The following is a 21,543-nucleotide window of genomic DNA, read 5'->3' on the forward strand; positions in this document are numbered from 1 at the left end:
GTTAATGAAATCCAATAAGTTTCAGCTGTACACTTTAACAGTAAGGCATATATATATATATTTATACTGCGTGTTCACCTCCCATAGTTAGGTTTCTTTCTGTCTCCACATATTTGACCTCCTTTACCCCGACTACCTCCCCCCACTCTTGTTCCATTGTCTTATGGCTTCCATTGTTTCTGCTGAGAAATTAGCTGTCATGCTTTGGTTGCTCCTTTGCAGGTAGTGCGTTCCCCTCCCACCCAAGTGTCTATGAATTTCTTTTTATATGTTCTCAGAAGTTTGTGATGTACCCTGATGTAGTTGTCTTTGTCTTTATTGTGCTTATGATCCATAGAGTTCTTTGAATCTTAGGTTGATACTTTCATCAGCTTGGGAAAATTATGTTATTAATCACTATTGCTTTTTCTCTATTCTTTCTCCTTCTAGGACTTGAATTACACCAATTTTAGACTATTTATTGCATTTCATGTATCTCGAAGGCTCTTTTCTATATTATCCTAGTCTTTTAAATTTCTGTACTTCAGTTTGGATATTTTCTGTCAACTTTCTCTTAATTTACCATCCTCATCCTTTTGCTTGTTCAGTCTGCTTTTAAACACTTCTTAATTTTAAGTGTTGTACTTTTTTAGTCCTAAAATAACTCTTTGATCTTTTATAGATTCCAATTACCTGTTGAAGTTCTTCACAGATCTGTTTTCCCCCATGTTTTTAATCTTTTTTTCTTGAGTATATTAAGCATAGTTTTAAAAACCCTCGTTTGCTAACTTTACTATCTGGAGCACCTATGGGTATATTTTATCTTTTGATTTTTAGTCATGTTCTTTTCTTTTGGAATGTCTAGTGGTTTTTTAATTGCATTTCAGATATTATGTGTTTTAAAACTATTGCACTCCCAGTTGACGTTACCTTCCTTTTCCCTATGCCGGTCAGAGAGAGTGTTGTCCACTTGTTCTGATTCAGTCGGAGACTGTGCTAAATTGTATATCTAGAAGCTGGGTTGTACACCTGATAAAGCTCATTCTACCTCTGTATTAGCCCTAACCTTTCAGCCTGAAGGTCAGCTGAGAGCTGTGTATTCTCTGAGACCCTTCCTCCTAAAACAGTTTGAACCCTTAATCTCTGTTAAGAAAAACTGATGCAAAACAATGCTCTGCATTTCAGGGGCTTTCCACTTCGGGTTTTAGCATCCTTACCCACACAGATCCCATAGTCACCAGATGTGCTAAGAAGAAAACTAGCCATTTACATAGAGGCTCCATGTGTGTTAAATGCTCATTCATTTCTGTGTCCCCTAGCAGATGCCCTTTGTGACTATAAAGCCCAAATTCTCAGGCTCCTCGCAGAGTTCAGAACTGGCAAATGAGACCAGGATAAAAGTAGCTCTCTGGGGTCCTTCCCTCCCTAAAGTTGTGGTAGGCAGAATAATAGATCTCCAAAGATGTCTATATCCTGGTCCCCAGACCTGTAAAAACATTACCTTTTAGGGCAAAAGGGTCTTTGCTGGTGTGAATAAGTTAAGAACCTTGATACTGGGAGATAGGTTATCCTGGATTATCTGGGTGGGTCCATTCTAATCTCTAGTCCTTAGAAGTAGAGAACTCCCCCTGGCTGGGGTCAGGGAGAGAGATGACGATGGAAGAATGGTCAAAAGATGCTACATTGCTGGCTTCGAGGATGGAGGAAGAGAGCCACAAACCAAGCAGTGTGAGCAGCCTCTGGGAGCCAGGAAGGCAAGGAAATGGATTCTTCCCTAGAGCCTCCAGTGCAACCCTGCTGACATCTATTTTATCCCAGTGAGACCATTCAGATTTCTGCATAACTGTGAGATAATATCTGTTTTTTAAGCTACCACATTTGTGGTTGTTACCGCAGCAATAGAAAACTAATACAGGACTCTTAGCCCCCTTAGTTCTCATTACCACAGGAGATTTCTGCTGCCTACGGAGAGATAATTTCCATATTTTGCTTATCTGTCCCAATCGTTCTGGATGGGAGTGCTGGTATGCTGCCAACTGTTTATTGCTCCTGGATGTTAGCTCACAATGTTTAGTCCCCAAGCCTTTTAACTTTGCCCTCACAAGCATCTGTGTAAGGGAGATAAAGAATATGCTTATTGCCATTTTATATTTGAAGTGGAAGTTCAGGAAGGTGAAATGAATTACTCAAAATTAGATAACGGGTAAAAAGCCAAGTCAGGACTATAACGCAAGTCTCTAGACCCCATGTCCAGTCCTCTTCTTATTATCCTAGTTCCTATGACCCACAATCAGAATCAAGAACTCCTATTTTCAAATTATTTTCATATGGGAAAATGCATTTATTTTAAGTGAACAATTTATTGAATGTTATGATTTTATACAATCATGTAACCTCTACCACAATTTTTCTGATCCTCTCCTTCACATATTTCAGGAAGCTATCCCTTTTCTTAGATATGCTTAATACGTACATTAATCCTCTTGGCACAGACCTTGCACTTCACTTTGTTAATTTACAACAGTGCCAAAGGCATGCTGGGTAGCACTGAAGACTTCCGGGTTTGCCATGGTGACATTGGTGGGCATTCCCTTCATGTCTGTAGTATCACCGTCCTTGTGGACTCACATGTATGTGGCCAAAGGAATGGCTCCATGCTTTCCAAAAGGCCTAGAGAACATACAATACGTTCCTCTCCTCTTTCCCTTTGTACTCATCATTTTGGCAAATTAATAGAAGATGGCAGTTCTGGCCAAAGGCCTAACAGCATTTGACTCATCCTGTGGCGTTTGATGAATCAAGATATTTTGTGCTGCATGCTGACTATGAATTTAATTTATCTGCTGTGTTCTGGCTCCCAAACTTTAGTGGGTTGTTAACTATGTTCATTATATTGTAGCAATTGTGATCATGTTACAAAAATATATAAATCACATTAACAGCTGGTTATCACCGTATTATAAAAAATATAAATCATTATTAAGGACCACGGATTCCATTTGCTAGCTGTTATGCTATAAATTTTTAAAAATCCCTGATGCCAATTTTATTATGACTGTCAGTGGGGTTCTGCTCCTTTATTTTTTATCCCTTATAATTTGAGGAAATGTATTTATTTTAGAAAAAGAAGGAATTCCGGGAAGAATAATGGTATATTTATAGGGTGGCCATTTTTCCTTGATATTAAGTGTTGATTTTCATTTTTCTGCCTTTTGTTTCTTCTAGAGGGCAAACTCTGCTTGTCTATGCCTCCTCTCTTTTTTATGTTTCAACTCAAAGAAATTGTTGGAGACTATATAATTCTTGGGCCCTCGTAGCATCTCAAATGCAGTCCTCTAGACTAGGAGGTAGAAGAAAGGAAATTCAGAAAAAAACGGTTAATCAGAAAGGTTCCTTTGCGCCATTCAGAGCCCACCTCTGTAACACTTTTTCCCAAAGTTTGCCTGATTTCAGGAGTGTTCGCCACATACCTGTTAAGTTTTCACTCTGACCACATTTTCATTTAAGAAGAACGTTCCCCAAAATTGCTTCCCCAGCCTACCCAACATTCTGGAGGCTTCTGGCATGCAAACTAAGTACTAACTGTACCACTCTCAAGCTGAAGGGCCGAGTAATGCCAGTGGAGGAATGAGAGCGATTTCATAGAATGAAATGAAATCCGTTACTCTCCAAGTATGATTTCTTTGGCCTCAGAAGAGAATCTTCATAGTTTTTGATGGATTAACAACTTTATAGATTGACCATATTCAGGAAGTTCATGCCTACATCTCATCAAATTAGTAACATAGACACATGGTTTTAGAAAAAAAGGCATAGAAGTTGAAAACAGTGACTCGTTTGAATAACTACAGAGTTATGACGAGTGAAAGGAACATCGAATTCTGTGTTGGTGGGTTGGTTACACCTCTGCTCTGCTTTGCCAACAACAACAAATACTCCGTAAGTGATCGGTTTGACATATCTTAAGACCTGGAAGGACTATCAAACTGCTAGAGCAATTTGGGCAGAAGATATGAAAAGACATTTCTGCAGAGAAGACATACAGTGGTCAACAGACACATGAAAAGATGCTCAACATCCCTAATCATCAGGGACATGCAAATTAAAACCACAATGAGATACCACCGCACACCTGTCAGAATGGCTATTATCAATAAGTCAATAAAAAACAAGTATTGTTGAGAATGCGGAGAAAAGAGAATCCTCATGCACTGTTGGTGGGATTGCAAATTGGTACAGACACTATGGAAAACAGTATGGGAATTCCTCAAAAAATTGAAAATAGAACTACTTTATGACTCACAATCCCACTTCTGAGTATTTATCTGAAGATATCCAAAACAATTCAAAAAGAGATATGCACCGCTATGTTCACTGCAGGATTATTTACAATAGCCAAAGTATGGAAGCAACATAGGTGTCCATGGATAGACAAATGGATAAAGAAGAGGAGGTACATATATAAAATGGAATATTACTCAGCCATAAAAAAGAATGAAATCTTGCCATTTGCGACAACATAGATGGACCTAGAGAATATTATGTAAGTGAAATATGTCAAACAGAGAAAGACAAGTACCATATTATTTCACTTATATGTGGCATCTAAAAAACAAATGAACAAACAAAACAGAAACATTCATAGTTACAGAGAACAAACCGATGGTTACCAGATGGAAGGGAGGTTGAGGGGCTGTATGGAAAAATGGTGAAGGGATGAAGAAGTACAAATTGATAGTCACAAAATAGTCACAAGGATGTAAACTACAACAGAGGGATTATAGTCAATAATATTGACTGTAATCAGGGGGATCACTTTGTAATTTATATAAATGACCACTATTCTATACACGTGAAACTAATATAATATTGTATGTCAACTGTAATTGGAAAATAAATGAATTTTTAAAATAAAATGTTAGTATTATTACATTAATATTAAATATTAATGTTAAATATTAAAATATTAAATATTGACTGCAATGCTACAATGCAATTCAGATGTCAAGCACCCAGAGTTAGCACCCACTCCCCCCAGGTTTGAGGCACAGTCCCCAATAACACTTCTCTCATGTCAGATGCCAGCTGCAGGTTTGGGGGACCCTAGGTCACTCTCATTTCTGACCAACTTGCTCCTACCACCCCCCTGAGGTGCAATAATTCACTAGAATGACTCATAGAGCTCGGGAAAGTTCTATACTTATTGTTACAGTTTTAATCTAAAGGATACAAGTTTAAGACCAGTCAGTGAAGGTCCTAACTCAGAGTTTCTGTGTCCTCTCCCTGTGGAATCAGGGTGCTTCACCCTCCCAGCTCATCGATGTGCACCAACCCAGGATACTCATACAAGCCGCAGTGTCCAGAATTTTGATTGGAGCTTCATTACATAGACATGATTGATTGAACCATTGGCCACGTGATCGAAGTTAGTCTCCATTTCTCCTTTCTAATCCAGGGGTCAGGAGGTCGGGCTGATACCATGTGGCTCAAAGCACCTGAATCCTGGATCTGAGTGGGGAACGGAAGGAAGGTTCCCCTTTTATAGCCCCAAGGGTGACCATTTCCACTTTGCCTAAGACATTTATAGTCCCTGGGTCCTAGGCTAAATTCTTCAAAGAATGAATAGACCACAACCTTGCTTTCTATATCTGTCCAATTCTCTCTCCTCACATTCTCTGCCCCTTCTTCATGTTAGAATGCACTAACCGAGGGGGCCCCCTAACCTAATTCTAGGGAGCAGGGATGGGAAGCTGGTCTCTGTGGCAAGGCCCATGAGAGGCTTCCGCTCATTTCATCTGAATGGAGCATCCAGCAAGGCCGTGGCAGGGAGGAGGTTTGTGTCTGTGAAGTTATCCAAGGGGAGGTCCCCGAGTCTGAGAGCACAGGATGCCCTTCCGTCTGACACCTCATCCCCTTCCCTGAGAGTTACGAACAAAAGAATAATTCCTCCTACATTTAGATGCTGATTATGGGGGAGGGGTGGTAAGAGATGAAGGTGGAGGGAATATTCTTAGTAATCTGGGTATTTGGCTGATTGGTAACTGTTTACAGCTTGTTTCTTTCCAGCGCATACCCCTTGAAATCATTTTCTTTTTAAATGTTAAAAGCCATGTTAAAAAAAAAAAAGACCTTGATTACTTTCTTAGAAAATTTCCGGAATCAGCCACATGTCAGCCTCTGAATAAACTGTAATTCCTCCACCATGCCTGTCAAGAACATTTAGGGCCACATTAAAAAAAAAAAAAAATCTTGGTAGGGGTCTCAAGAACAATTAGCAATTAAAATCATCTATTTTCTACACTTTGCTACATAAACATACTGCTTGATTGATTTCACAGTCTCAGGCGCAGCTTTGCTCGGAGCATCATCTTCACTTGTCCCCCGACTCTTGGAGTCACTGGAGGCATCCTAAGCGTTGGGAGGCAGCTCTCTCGCTGTTGGTGAATCTATTAGTGCATCATGAACTTTAGAGCTGAATTTGAGGCCTTGTCCTGAAGACATGCTTCTGGGAGTCACCAGGACTCCCCTTCAGATCTCCAATGCTCAGGACTTATGTCTTAATAAGAAACCACCTAGCCAGGGCAAGTGCTGGCAGAAGACCAGGTGCATCCGGGTTCTCCCTGGCCCCGCCGGACCAGAGCCCTCAAGGCACTCTGCCTGAGATACATCCTATCAGGCTTCTTCCCAGAGGAACAGACTCCTAGCACCATAAAATGCCATGGATAGAAAAGAATGAAAAGTCACTAGGTCCAACCCCTGTGAATTTTTCAGATGAAAAAAATCTCAGAGACTTAACTGGCCAGCGCTGGCCGTGGACATAGCTGAGGTTCCCGAATCCTCACGCCAGTCTCTCCCCTAGGTGGTCCTTATGCGTGAAAATTGTGTTAGGCGAGTTCTCTTGCAAAAGCAACGTGATAAATTTGCACAGCAGTTCGGGTAGGAGCCTGATTTCAGGCAGAAGAAAGGACTTTCCCAAGGCCATGCTAGGTTCAAGAGCCTCTGAGAGCTGTGGAAAATGCTCCACGTTGCGGGGGAGTGTCCTGCATTGCCTCATTCCTTCTGTCCTGGAGCCCAAACATGGCACTGGGGCTGAGGCCTCCAGCAAGGCCAGGACTGGTGTGAGGTGGGAGAGGCACCTCGCTGAGCCACTCACTCTCAGATCCGCAGAAGCAGCTGATGCTGACATTTTGCATCCTGGGTGGCTCTCTTGCCTCGCCCTTGTTTCTACAGTTACCCCCACAGGACATAGGAACAGGGGATGAAAATGGCAAGGGGCAGGGTGACCTGGACAGGGGACCGGCACCGAGAAGTTACCAAGACGCGGTACCACGGAGAAGAAACATCCGCAGAGGCATCAAGCCTCCTGTGTCTGGGCCCGGGTCTGAGTCAGGAACGGAAGGGAGGGTCCCCTTTCAGGACCCCAAGGGTGACCGCTCCACCTCTCCCAAGACGTCTGTCATCCTGGCTCCCAGGCTAAACTCTCATCCCACCATGGGGACAATGGCTGCATGGACAGCGCCACTCCCTGGAGCCTCCTCCTCTGATGACCGACCGTAAGCAGGCAAGGGAGAGGAGGAGAGCTGAGGGTCCCCTCTCGCCAAGACGCATAGGAGAAATGGTTACCACACCGCCCGCTCCGAACCATCTTCAGTGGCTGGCGGAACCTAGAATGAAACTAAGCTCAGCGACACTTCCAGAATGTCTGAGCTAATGCTGTTTTGCTGTGGACAAGGAGCCCCTGGGAGCCCAGGGGACACCCTACGAGCCGTCTGCACTTACCAAAGCAGCTTGAATTCATTCAAAAGCAAATAGACTGATAGCTTATGACACAGAATGATCACTCATAAAAAGGACAGTTAACAAAGAAAGCAATAAAAAAAAGTACTGGCGACCTTTTATGTGCCTTTTAGCATTTTTTCTTTTTTAGTTACCATGATTTTTTTTTTAAATGTAAGAGTGTTTGGGCAAGAATGGTGATATTTATGAATCCTAGGACTATTTTATGAATTTTATGTATTTTTTAGAAAATTATTTCCACATCGGGACATGGTTTTCCTGATTCATTTAAATCAGGATGCTTCTTCTTCTTGCCTAACTAAATTGTCCATGAATTAAAAATTTTCTCTGGTTCTAAGTAAATCTCTGAAAGAATATTAATCCAAAATGAACCTTCTAAATCACTACTATTTTTATTGTTCATGTCTGTGCACTCCAGGGTAATTTATATTTAAACGTATTTTCAAGTAATTTTGTCTACTTTCTCAGCTATTTTGCCTTTTAACCTGATGTAGGTTGATTTTCAATCAGCAATTCCTGCTCTGCTCTTATAAATAAGAGTCAGCTCATTGTGATTCTACCCGTGTGCCAGTGAGGTGCATGGTGATGCCCGTGGGATGGGATGCTTGGGGCTCGCCAGGCGCCGTTAGCGTAGGTGACGCCCTCACTCACGTTCCTGCATCTGCTTGCACTCATCCACGTACACTGAGTGTTTGTTTTATAGAGGAGGAACACCTCGGTTCTTCCGGCCCCTTGGCTGGGGTTTTAGCTGTGCCAGGAAGGGATCCTTCTCATGACAGACCTGAAGATTCTGGACAAAGATCAGAAGCCAGAAGCAGACTGAGCTCTTCAGGAGACACACTTTAGGAGAATGGGTGCAAGTTTAGCGGGAAGGGTCAGGAGACGGTAGAGCACAGCTTAGGGGGCAGCCTTTCCCCAACCCTTTTCGGGTATCCTAGCTAGCACTGACCTGTTACTTCCAAGGACAGTGGCCAGGGGCTAGGGATGGTCAGCACTGGTGTTCTCAATGTCGGCTGCACAGACATGGCAGCCGAGGGCCCCACCGTTGCATCCTTGCAGCCAGGGACCAGCTGAGAGAGAGCAGGACAATAGCCGGCTGGGTGACCACAGCTTATAGACTGCTTGGTGGCTGCCTTCAAGGTCCCCTTTAGAGACTCCCCAACATAACTGGAAGACATCAGCATAGCTATGTCCCTTGTAAAGTACGTTTGGGGACCCTCAAACCATTGTCTGAGACAATAAGACATTGATAATATGTTTTAAATGTTAAAAAATCTCAATGACCACCTTGGAAAATTTTTAATTTGCATCTTACCTCACTGACTTGGCTGGGGTTAGGGAGTTTTGTTCTTTTTTCGTCATTTGGAAGATCTTATCAAACCAGACAGTAGGGACACAGTACAGAGAGAAGTGGTTTAATCTATTGATTTGAGGTTTGAGGAGGGCAAACTCCCAAAAGTTCCCTAATCAGAATTTTAAAAGCCTGCAGATAGTAATGGGCAGGGTATGAAAGCCTTTGGCTGACTGTCTCGTCACAGCCCTCGGCATCCCTGGTCCAGCCTCCAGAGTGGGTGAGCCCAGTGCAGCTTTGCTGAGAATAAGGGAGAAAAAAATCATTTCTCCCAGGTTCAGATGGTTGCTGAGACCACGCCTCCTGTCAGGCACTATGCTAAATATTTGACATATATCATCTCATTTAATCCCTATAACGACCTTATGAGCTAGGTATTATATTCCTATTTTATATTTGAGGAGTTAAAATGGCAAAGTTGGGATTCAAACCTGTATCTTTCTGATTTCAGAATCGCGGTTTTAAGCACTACTTTATATAACTGTCATAATCCCCCCTCCCTACCAGAAGCCAGAGAGAAAGCACCAGAGAAAGAGCGTGTTGACATTGGGCCAGCCATGCCCATCCGCCCTGCACAAGGTCCTCGTGCGGTGTGTGGCGCTGTGGGCTGCTACCATGTCCCTGTGCCATGTGCAGCAATGCACACGGCCCCAGGGCTGTGGGGGTCCTGGCTCTGGGAGCTGGGCAGTGCTGCCTGGTGGTGGGCTCCGCGGTCCTCAGCACAGCTCTGCTCATTGTGCTGATGGACCCTCTGCCCTCACCAAGTTATGTGTCTAGTGATGATGCTAATCAGTGAAACTGCTACTCCAGAAAAGCTGGTGGAGCCGGCCCTGCAGAGGCGAGAAACCTGTTTTCATCAGCGTCAGATTTGCTCCGTCCCACTGATGAGACAGGCTGGACCCCATCTCTGTGATCCCGCCCGGACACAGGATTCCTAGGCCCCTTGAAAGATAAAACCCTAACACAGGAAGCAGTGAGAGGGAGGTGGGGACATCAAAACCAGTCAGCTCATAAAAACGCACACAGGAGCCCAGACAGAACACAGCTGCTACCCCAGCTGATATGGAGCCAGCAGCAGTGCAAGTCACAGGGAACCCGGGCTCACGGTGGGGCTGGGGCAGAGCTGGTCTGTCCTGGGGCCGCATTCGGAAGTGCTGCTTCCACCTGCTCCCTGGCTGCCTGTGACACTTCCTGGTGCGCGTCCCGGGAAACGCAGTGTGTCTGCTTTAGGTAAAACCTCCAGAAAGTCCTTTATTGTTGTCAAATGCTCACCACAAAGTGTGGCTTTTGAGAGCAGGGTGTGATTCCAGCCCCCCTCCTCCCCCCCCCACCAAATGATATAGGAAAATAAAGAAATAAACCAAGCACATGGACCTCCTTCTTTACACTCCAGCCATGTCGGCATCACTTGGTTCCATTAATGTTCCACGTGTTCCTTCTCACTTTTTAAACAAAACAGGACCTTTGCGTGGAACCCCTTTTCTTCCCTCTTCCCTGCCTAGGTCCTCTCTCTCTCTCTTAGGTCTCAGCTTACTGTCACTGCCTTGGAAAAACCTGTGAGCTCCTGGACCAGGTCAGACCCTCCCGTGGTACACCCTGGGCTCCTTCAGATCGCTTATTATATTTACAGTTCATAAATTATGCAGTTGTTTATTGAACATTCTTCCCCTCTTGATGCTGGGCTGCAATTGTCCCAATATGGTTTCCCATCTTCTCCTTAGCTGCTGTCTCTGTCTCATCCCCCACCCTCACCCCCCATGAAGGAATCCAATGCTGGTTTAAATAGCAAGTCTCTTGTGTGGCTTAAAAAGCTAGGGTCTGACATAGCCCTGCCTCAGGGCTTTAAAGCCTCACAGTGGCGGTGATGGGCTCAGAGGGAGCTGCCCAAGTCTGTCACGGTCACTGCTGTTTTTTCCAGGACCTACATAAATACCCCTTGTATGACTAAATGAATTTCGAGCGCCTCGTCACGGGCTGCACAAAGTACTCTCGATGGTTGTAGTTAGGATGCCCTTGTGTCCCCTGTGCCTGGATTGTCCCTCCCTGCAACGTCCTAGTTTGTATGACAATGTATTTGGACAACCTAGTGGCAGTGTCGTTCAATCCAAATGCATCTTCCTATTAAATAAAAACCTCTTAATGAAGAAATCAAAATCATTTCAAGGGATTCCTAATTTTGAACCAACGTTCATGCAGTTTAGCCGCAGGTCTTTTGGACACGTGCTCTGAGCTAGAAATGAAGACAAAAGTTGCTTTTCTCTTCTTGTCTGCTGAAAGTGGTCTTCTGCCAGCCCACCCCTGCCCCATGCATTTTGTAAATGTCAAGACTGACCCTAAACTCTTGTGTTTGAAGAGGAGAGGAAGAGTTGGTCATAATTCTAACTGCTTTTTCCCCAAGAGCTAACCACTCAAGTCCTAGGCAGGAACGCTGACGACCACAGGGAGTGAAAATACCTTACTCGGGGGTCTAAACCTTTTTCTGACACTGATTCTAGATTCAACAGGAATTTACATGTGAATCGTTTTCCCCTTATTTTGAAAGTAATAAATAGTCGATTTGGAAAATTCAGAAAATATAGATATGCAAAAAGGAGAAAATCTAAATCTCCATAATCCCAATGCCCAGAGATAGCCACTATCAATAATTCAAGATCATTTTTCCCCCCATGAAAATATAGACTCTTTATTTTATAAAAAAAATGAAAGCACACTGGGGCAGGTTGAAAAACTTTTAACACAGAAAGTACAGAATAACTGAGTCATCCAACAAATATACCTGTACCGTTCCCCAGATAAACATGACCACCTGGTGACAGCGTGTGTGTGTGTGTGTGTGTGTGCGTGTCTGTCTGTCTGTCTGTGGGTGTACAGAAGAGATATTGCAGATCAAGCTGCGATCCCCTGGCTTCTCTCTGCAGTTCCATGCCCTTCCCTCCATCCCCGGAGTCATCAATAGCATGGATCGATACGTCTCCTTCCAGACCGCATGTATGTGCATGCAGTAGCTCCTCCCTTACCTGCTGCTTCGCTTTCCACGGTTCCAGTTAGTCTCTGTCAAGTGTGGTCTAAAAATATTAAATAGAAAATTCCATAAGTAAACAATTCATAAGTTTTGAGTTGCACGCCATTCTGAGTAGTGTGATGATGTCTCTTGCCTTCCTGCTCTGTCCCGCGTCTCCACCTTATAGATGCTCCCTGCCTGTTAGTCACCGAGTGGCCCGTGGTTAGCCGAGAGAGAGAGAGAGAGAGAGCGAGCGCACACTCACATAACTTTTATGATGGCATATTGTTATAACTGTTCTATTTTATTATTGGTTATTGTGCTTTAATCTCTTACCATGCCTAATTTATAAGTTAAATTTTATCAGGCATGTATGTAGAGGAAATACCATAGGCTCTGTGGTTTCTGACATCCGCGGGGGATCTTCGAATGTATCTCTCGAGGATATGGAGGGACTACTGTATGAATGTATGTATGCATGTATGTATGTATATGTATGTCTACATAAGTGTGTGTACATAAGAAGCAATTAATTACCATGTATATTGATCTGAAGCCTATTACTTCCACTCGGCAGTTTTTACATCTCTCCATGTCGCTATACGTAGCATTAACTGGTGTGTTTAATCATCTGCGTAGTATTCTACTGTATAAATATATCACATTTTATTTATTCCTTTACAGTTAAAATTTATTTAGATTATATCTAATATTTTACTATTTACCATTGCCGCAAGGAAATCCCTTGTACAAGTTTCCCTGTTCATGTCTCAAGGATTTCCGAATTGTTTATTTAGAACTGGAATTGCTGGGTTGAGGGTATAAATATTTCAAGATGCCCAGTTGACTTCCAAAGTAGTTTTGCCAATATGCACTCCCTCCAGCAGTATGTGAAAGCTTCCCCTTCCATGTGTCTTCATCAGCATTTGGTACTGGCAGACCATTTACCTTATTGCCAATCTAATAACCTAGAGATTGCATTTCACTTTTCTTTCTCATGCCCTTCCCATGATTGTATGTGAATTTAAGCCACACACTGTTTCGTTACTGCTTTCTGCAGTTTAATGCATCTTGAACACCTTCCCACGTAAATAAATATTCTCCTATATAATTTTAAGGCATATGATTTCTTACGGCTATGTCATCGTTTAGGTGACTAATGACCTGCCATTGGACACTTACACTTACGTTTCCAAGAGTCTGCCATTATAAAGAGCACGTGGGAACTGTTACAGCAGAGTAGTGAAGGAGACCGCGAAGGTTTTGTGAGATTCCCACAAAACCTGGCTTTTAGCCTGGGTCCCACCACTTGCTGGCTGTGCAGCCCTGGGCAGGTCCCTCAGAAATGACGAGACTGACACTGACCTTCCAGGATTTCACGGTACAGCCGGTGGCTGAAGTTTAGCCCCTGAGGCCGGCTGCTGTTCGAATCCTGGCTCTACCAGTAACTAGCTGTGTGGTCTTAGGGAAGTTGTTTAACTTCTCTGTGCCTCTGTTTCCTCGTGTATAAAATTGGATGTGATAATAATAGAGCCTACCTCAGAGGGCTGTTGGAAGAAGGGTGTAATATAATGGGTGACTTTAGCACAGCCTGGCATATTAGAATATCTAGCATTCATTATGGGCCTACTATTCAAGTCTAATTGGAATGAAATAGAATGTGGATACAAAAATGTCTTCATGGTCAAGTCCGATTTGCCCCAAAGGAGAAAACGAAGCTCCAAGGAGTTAGTGATTGGCCCAAGGTCCCATTGCTTGTTGCTGTCAGTTCCATTTGTGGAAACGAAATAACAGTGGCTCCCAGCGTGATTCCTCGGACGAGAAAAAGCTGGAATGCGAAGCATTTAGAAACCGGAAGTCCCGCCCCTCGGCGCGCGTCGGTTCCACAGAGCGGCGGAGCTGGCAGCCCGTCCGCGGAGAGGCCGGCGTTGCATCGGGTGGGCTCACGGGTCCCTCTTCCTTGGTGCAGATTTGCTGCAGGACACGACAAGGCAGGTGATAACCTGAGGTCTTGAGCACTTTGTCGCCAAACCTGGATGCCAGAGCGTTGGGGGAGCGAAGCCCTGTGTGCTCTGCTCGCTGCTAGGAAACAAGCCTGCCCCTGACCGCAGCCACTCGTCGTACATCGAAAGCTCTGGTTGTCCGTCAGAAAAGCTTCAGGGGCGTGGAGGGTGGGCACGGCTAAGATGTGCAAGGTGCCCAGCAGCGTGTGGGCTTCGTGACCCCAACCATTTTGTTGCCGTTCCTATGATTCGTTATCTCACCCGGAGCTGACTGGGGCACGGGCCACTGGGTGCCTGAGCCAGGCCCGGCGGCGGGCACGGACAGTCCGGCGGGGTCCCCTGGCGGCCACTGCCGCCAGCCGGGGCCACAGGCCTTTCTTCCCCGCCCCTGCACTTACTCCGTTCCAGTTCAGAATAATTCCTGGGGTTTTGTCACTAAAATGAACAACAGGGACCCTTCCAAAAGGCACTAAGCATAGCTTTTAGGGTAAATCACTTTAGTATCCAGAAGACTCTCCACGCGTAGGAATATGACCAACGAAACTTCTGGGGTCTTTTCAATCCCATGTCCAGATATGCACTAGCACATCTGGAAAAGTGTTCTAAAAACCTATAGATCGCCACACTTCTTAATCTCTGTCAGCGCTTTTCTTTGTGATTACAGTAAGAAGTGCTGGAACTCGTATTTCGATCAATTGAAAAATAGCTCTTTCTGGACCCTTCTAGAAGAAAGTAGACCATATATATATATGTATATATAAATATATTCTAATCTATTATACATGCATGTGTGCATATATGTAGATTTATGTATGCATGCATGTATGTGTATAAATTAATTAAAAACCTCTCTCATCCCTTTCTTCATAGATTTGAGATCAACTTCACAATTCAGTCAATCGCTAAACATACATTCAAAAGCCAAAATGCTTAATGTGTCCACTTTAAGTTCTCCATACTTTTTAAGACAGTCCAGCCGAGAGTTGTGTGTGGGAGAAAACGAGACAGTGGAGTCGGGAAGGCTGAAGACTGAAGAAAGGTGTGCTCTGCACAGCACTGGGGCAAAGTCCTGGGGAGGCCGGAGCGGAGGCGGGGAGAGGCCAGCCCTGACCAGCGAGCGGAGAGACGGAGGGAGGAGACAAGTGACCCCTGATACTTCGTTATGAGGCGGTAGGAGGCTAAGGCAGGTAACTCAACTGCCTCAGCTTCTTCCCTGTGGAGATTGAGGCGGGTTCTTCCCTGTGGAGATTGAGGCGGGCTCTGCCTGTAGCTGGTGAGGGCTAAGAAGAAAGAAGCTTCCAGATACATGTGAACAGGCTTTGTTCACTACGACAGAAGTTAGTATTAAATATCTCACCCAGGCGGCCCCACAAACTGCTGCTGGGAGTGGCAGTCAGTTTGGAACAGTGTTGAGCAGTGCGGTAAATACAATGGCCGTAAATGCTCAGTTCCTGCTCCCATGCAGAGCTGGGGTCTCCGTCTCCCCCCGCCCCCCGAAACTCCCAGCTGGCCTCTGTGACCTGTGGGACCAGTGGAATGTGGCGGAGCGGATGCTGCATGACCCTCGAGTTGCAGTCAGAAGCCGCCTTGCAGATTTCTGCCTCGGTCTCCTTGAATACTCACTCTGAGGGGAGCCAGCTGCCACATAAGACATCTCACCCCCCTGAGACTGTCACATTGGAGAAGCCTCATCTAGAATCTCTACAGTGCCAGCCAAGCCAGCCTCGCGGCTGTCCCTACCGAGGCACCAGATATATGGGTGAAGTCAGCTGGGACCCTCCAGGCCACTTGGTGGCTAAACCTCGTGACCTTAGTCAATGCCACGTGAAGAGCCACCCCGCCGAGACTACCCGAATTCGTGGCCCACAAAATAGATACCAAATGATGGTTGTTTTAAACCACTAAATTTGGAAGTAATTTGTTATATGAAGGAGCATTAGATCACCAGAGCAAGCAGCATCCACTACAGCTGAGCATACATCCTGTGACCCTCCAGTTCCACTTCTGGATAAACACCCAACCAAATTTGTCTCTATTTGCACCAAAAGACATATACAAGAAAATTCCCAGCAGCTTCATATTTTTAACAGCCCCAAACTGGACAGAACTCCCCCAAAAAGCAAGGTGAGACCTTCCATCTGCTGGATTGGGCCGGATGGGACCAGAAGCAAGTGGGGACAAGGGATGACAGAGACATGTGATCGGCTGTTTGTGACCTGACTAGGGGAGCTCCCAGTTAGATGGTTGTACAGTACTGAGTATGACACCCATTGTCACAGCTATGCACCCATTGGAAGAAGAGGCACTCAGTGGCCCATGCCCTGCAGCCCCCACTGCCACCTGTGAGCCAGCCCCCCTCTGCACTCCCCCACACTTCACTCATGTGTGTTTATTCTAATCATTGCAGGCTTACAGTGTGCCTGACTTGTGCCTGATGATAAGAAAGAAAGAAGGAGGAAGAGGGAAAAAGGAACAGCTGGATCCCTTTCATTTAAGAAACTGGCATGTAAACAATCGCAAAGCAACAGGTGGCAAGCGCTGTGCTCCAGGTTTGCACACCGCTTTTGGTTTGGTCACTAGTGCACTACCTGCCTGCTATTCCGCTACTAGGAAGAAAATTCCTGGAGAGCCAGGTCTGTGTTCTATTGACTTTTCAATTTCCGCAGCATCCAGCGCAGGGCCTTATGCATGAAAAGTATTTCAAACCCATTTTTTAAAAAATATGAATAGCTGAGTTAAGCCAGAGCTAGTTGGGTTTATGGGGTCACCAGAGAGGTCACCTCGAGCTGACATGAACCCTCCTCCGTCTGCAATCACATTAGAGGCCATGTGCTTGAGGCCGAGGATGTGAGAGCTTGTGAGATACAGCTACCCATGTGGATCAGTCAGTAGACTGAAACAAAGGCCTGTGGACACCTATGTGCATCAAAGAACAAATGTCCCTTCTCCAGTGTCCCGTGACTGGGCCGTCACGATGAGCTCCAGGCACGAGGGTCCTATCTAATGATGCAGCATCATAAAAAGGTGGCCAGGAAACAGTCCCTGGTTGGGGGCGGGGGCAGGTGGAGTCCTGGGGGCCGAGGAGGGAATTTAGCTAAGCCCTCAGGTGGAGGGAACACCAGGAGGTGCCTGGGACCTGCTCTCATCCTCCAGGGTACCGGCTCCCAGACCCCAGAAAGCCATGTCGCCCCATGTCAGGGAGGAGCTGAGTGGGGAGACCCATCTGTCCCCTCCCAGAGTGGCAGCAGGTAAACCTCTGTGATCCATGTCCCACTGGCCAGCTGTAGCTCAGAAATTGTGTGTGTTTTAGAAAGTGTATGTATGTACACACCACAAACACGTGCACACACACACGTGCTCACGCACACAGGGATGATAAAATGCAAATTGAGTATTAACTTCATTGATTTATTTATCATTAAATATATTTTATCTTCTAATTATAAATGTCCAACAATATGGGAGAGGGCGGTCGTGGAACTCTTAAAGGCTTGGGAACATAACTGTGTATGTACAGATTCTGTTTGGGGTATTCCATATGAAAAACACCTGACGTGGGACTTAGCCAAGCCAATAGAGGGCGTCCTTCACCTTTAAAGACTTGAACACTTTTGGGGGTGCCGGGCAGGGTTGGCAAGACGCTAACATGTACCGGTGGGCTGTCTGCTGTAGACCTAGGCGGCGGCAGCGGGTGGGGTGGGGGGTCGGTAGCTAGAAAATTAACATACGAATGTGGCGGAAAGGCCATGTCCCTTTCGCATGGAGTAGAGTTGAATACATTTTATCGCTTAAAAGTTCTAGCTCTGCCTAGATTGACCTAAAATCCTTCGCCAATTCCTCCCGCCTGGGCACATAGCCGAGTCTGGGTTGACCGACTACTTCGTTGCATCACTCCCTTTTCCAAACAAGAATGAGTTTGTTACCCGTGACACGTTTTTACGTGGGGGAATGAGTAATTCTGCAAAAGTCCACCAGAGGGCGCCAAATGACTGCTTTAGAACCATTCACTGCAGGTTTGGGTCTCCTCTTCCGGAAGCCGCTTCATAATAGCCGTCGAGCTCCGCGCCTCCCTCCCCCTCAACCCTGCCTTCGCCAAGACATTTTAAAAATCAGAAGTCATCGTAACACCAGAAATGCATATTCTGTATTTTCTTACTTAATAACCCACAGACTTTAAACAAATACTGCTGTGGTAAAGTATTTAACAACGTGAAGATTCTCTGCCCTCTAAATGGGGAATAGAATTTTTTTTTTAATCTTGCCTTAGGAAAAAAATAAAATTGTGGTTACACAGTGAGGAATAAATCCAGTCAAGTATATTGGTGGACTAGGGGATGGGGGAGGATGGGAGGATGATTTATGATTATAAACAATTTACCCAGCTACGCTGATCATTTTTCATACATTTTCAAATAACAATATTCTTAGCATGTGTTTTTAAGGGGCTTGACAGTGAATTTTTCTTCTTGTACTGTGATGGGGGTAACTCTACATTAGGAACAGCCTAGACAAATACATGTTTCCTGCTTCTGTCCCACTCTACAGATTGTCCAAGGAGATAAGCAGTTTTCTCCTGTTGACACTGGCTGTGACTGGGCACTCCACCACACTCTGTAAGCCAGGTCTGCGGGGAAAATGGTATGTCTGAATTTCGGCCATATTCTTCATACCCACCCTCACCTTCTCAACCCACAGCCTGGGGCTAGAGCGTCCTTCTGAGGTCCCATGTACTTTGTAATATAGCTCCAATTCCATTACATAGTTATTTTAAATTTGATTTCTTTATTAAATTGTCAGCTCCTTGATTAAAGAATTTTGTCTTAATTTTCTCCATAGCCCTAGAACACACCAGAGTGCAAGGCACATACTAGGAGTAAATCAATGTTTATGGAATAAATAATAGGTTTATGAACAAGGTATAGACTGATAAGAGAAAGCAAATATTTATTATGTGCCAGCCTCTGTCTAAGCACTAGATAGATGTTAACTCATTTGATCCTCAGAAATGCCTTATGAAATAAGTAGTAACTTGCCCTAAATACAGTGGCTTAAACATAAGAAAACCATTTCTTTCTGGCCTATATAATAGTCTGGGGTAAGTGTTCTGGGCCAGTGGGCAGCTCTGCTCCATGTGGTCACTCAAGGATCCAGGTTCTTCCATCCTGGCCCTGCCATTCCCAAGGGCTTTGTCCTCGGTGTAGCTGGGGCTGGACCACACCATGTCTAGGTCGCACCCAGTAGGAAGGTGGAAGAAAGCATGGGGAGGTGCACTGACTGTCTCAAATGCTCCCTCTTTAAAGAGAACTTGGTCACATAGCAACAGGTGACTACTAGGAAAGGAGGTTGCACTAGGCAGCCTTGTCTATTACCATGGGAAAAGGCTAACGGAGGTTCTGATGGAAGGTCAGCTGTCTCCGCCCCATCCAGCACTCAAGCCTGTGCCAGTCAACACTTTATTAATCACTTCCATCAAGACGAACATTAGTTATTAGTTTTTGATGCCAAAAACACAAGCAGCAAAAGAAAAAATAAACTGGACATCGCTGAAATTAAAAACTTCTGTGTTTCCAAGGACACCATCCAGAAAGTGAAAAGAAAACTCATAGAATAGGAGAAAATCTTTGCAAATTACATATCTGAAAAGAGACTTTTACTTGAATAGATAAAATGTAAAAAACTGTTGACGCTTGGAATGTTTTAGGGCGGGGGACAAGGGAATAAAGTACTGATACCACTACAATATGGATGAACCTTGAAAATCTGACGCCAAGCGAAGGAAGCCAGCCACACATTGCACGATTCCAATTGAATGGAATATCCAGAACAGACAAATCTATAGAGACAGAAATCAGATTAGTGGTTGCCGAGAGCTGGGCATATGGGGGAACTGGGGGCTGACGGGCAGTGGATGTGGGGTTGCTTTTGGGGATAATAAAAATGTTCTAACATTGACTGTGGTGATGGATGTAGTATATAGTGAGTATATTTTGATATATTTACCAAAAGCCATTCAACTGTGTACTTTAAATGGGTGACTTGTATATGGAATGTTAATTTTTCTTCAAAAAAGCTATTACAAAATCTTAAGCCACTAGAACAAAAGGCACACACTAACGAGATGAAATTTATCCTAGCTCCGTGAAATATCCAGCTTGCAGATTTGGAAAATCTGCTGACAAGTTCGGGATGGGGGCAGCACGGCCTGACGGTGACGCCAGAGAAAGTGGGTAAGGATTTCAGCACGTCATATGCTCATCACAAACAAACAGTGCAGCAGAACTGCCAGGTCAGTTAAAGATGCTGAGTCGAAGGTTGTCCTCTCCCAATGGACCTTCCGGAGTTCTGTTATGAGCTTTAAGGCACGGGGTACTCCAGAAGACAGTCGACGAAGACACCCCACACAGATCCAAACTCGCTCTTAAGAGAAATAAGCACAAAGAAGTGAAATCTTAAAGGCAATTACTGTCGAGGCTTTCGCAGCAGAAGAGGCTTCTGGTTTCAGATCATCTGACTCGCTGGCCTTAGGGTCTGGTTGTGACTTGCACCCCTGAGGTGGTGCCCCTCAGGGTCTGAGTGAGGAGGGGCCGTCCAGGGCTGAGTGGGGAAGGCCCCCAGTTTGGGGCTGTTGGCCGAGGGTCTGCATTGGCCGCCTTATCGCTGGGCTTCCTGTGGATGCCGACGAGAAGGGATGGGCTAGGGAGAAGTCAGAAATCAAATGAGTTTTAAAAGAAGAAAATCAAAATTATAACAGGTAAGATATTTTTAAGATACTTCTCAATTATGCTTTCTTATCAGCAAGTCAGTCTCTCATTCTCTATACTTCTTAAAATGTCAGCTTTACTTTTCTTCATTTTCATTCTGCCCCTCATGAAAAATAATTGGAGGAAAGATTGGGAAGTTCGAGCTTTGGAAAGGACTTGGTATCATTGCTCTGACTAGCTTTGGAGTTTGCCTTCGAGTTCCCTGACAGAAAGAAAACAGAGTTGCTTAAATAGTTCTCCTTTTCAAGAAGGAGAAAACGTACCACATTTTCAAGATATAAAAGACTGATACAACAGCTTAGAGAATTTTTCTGACATGAATCTTTGTTTTAGAAGTTAAAATCTAGGTAGTGGAAAATCATTTTTCAATAAAGAAGAGAAAAATGTTCTTTTATATTTATACGTGGTGTTCAGAAGTTGTACCAGAGTTCCATATAGGTCAGAAATCATTTTAAACGGCTTAATTCCTGCTATGATTCAGCTGACACCCCTCCCCCCCCCAAAAAAAGAAATCTCCGGCAATTATTTATGTACCTCTTACATCTCAGCACTGGGGTGAATGACGGAAAAGAATCCAGAGAATGAGAAAGGCATCTGTCTTATAGAAAAACATGGGAGGTGACAATACACAGAGAAAATAATTTAAAATGT

At 44.6% G+C, this 21,543-nt stretch overlaps 1 protein-coding gene across 1 annotated transcript; it reads left to right on the plus strand.

Annotated features, from left to right (window-relative positions):
• Positions 1 to 7,155: 7,155 nt before the first annotated feature.
• On the plus strand, positions 7,156 to 21,306 carry LOC120614706 (uncharacterized). The gene is made up of 6 exons (XM_039877629.1): positions 7,156 to 7,532; positions 9,579 to 9,717; positions 13,897 to 14,119; positions 15,002 to 15,170; positions 18,677 to 18,769; positions 20,266 to 21,306. The coding sequence occupies exons 1-6, from the start codon at positions 7,156 to 7,158 to the stop codon at positions 20,360 to 20,362; spliced, it is 1,098 nt and encodes a 365-aa protein (XP_039733563.1). The 3' UTR covers positions 20,363 to 21,306.
• The last annotated feature ends 237 nt before the right edge of the window (positions 21,307 to 21,543 follow it).

Source organism: Pteropus medius, unplaced genomic scaffold (assembly GCF_902729225.1).
Source record: "Pteropus medius unplaced genomic scaffold, Ma_sr-lr_union100, whole genome shotgun sequence".
In the NCBI taxonomy this organism is placed as follows: Eukaryota; Metazoa; Chordata; class Mammalia; order Chiroptera; family Pteropodidae; genus Pteropus; species Pteropus medius.

Excerpts from the sequence above, each read along its gene's own strand:
- LOC120614706 (XM_039877629.1), top strand. The coding sequence starts at position 7,156 with ATGCTGACATTTTGCATCCTGGGTGGCTCTCTTGCCTCGCCCTTGTTT. Across the intron at positions 9,718-13,896 it reads CTGCACAAGGTCCTCGTGCG|TTCCATTTGTGGAAACGAAA; the intron begins GTGTGTGGCGCT and ends TGTTGCTGTCAG. Across the intron at positions 15,171-18,676 it reads AGGCTGAAGACTGAAGAAAG|ATTGTCCAAGGAGATAAGCA; the intron begins GTGTGCTCTGCA and ends CCCACTCTACAG.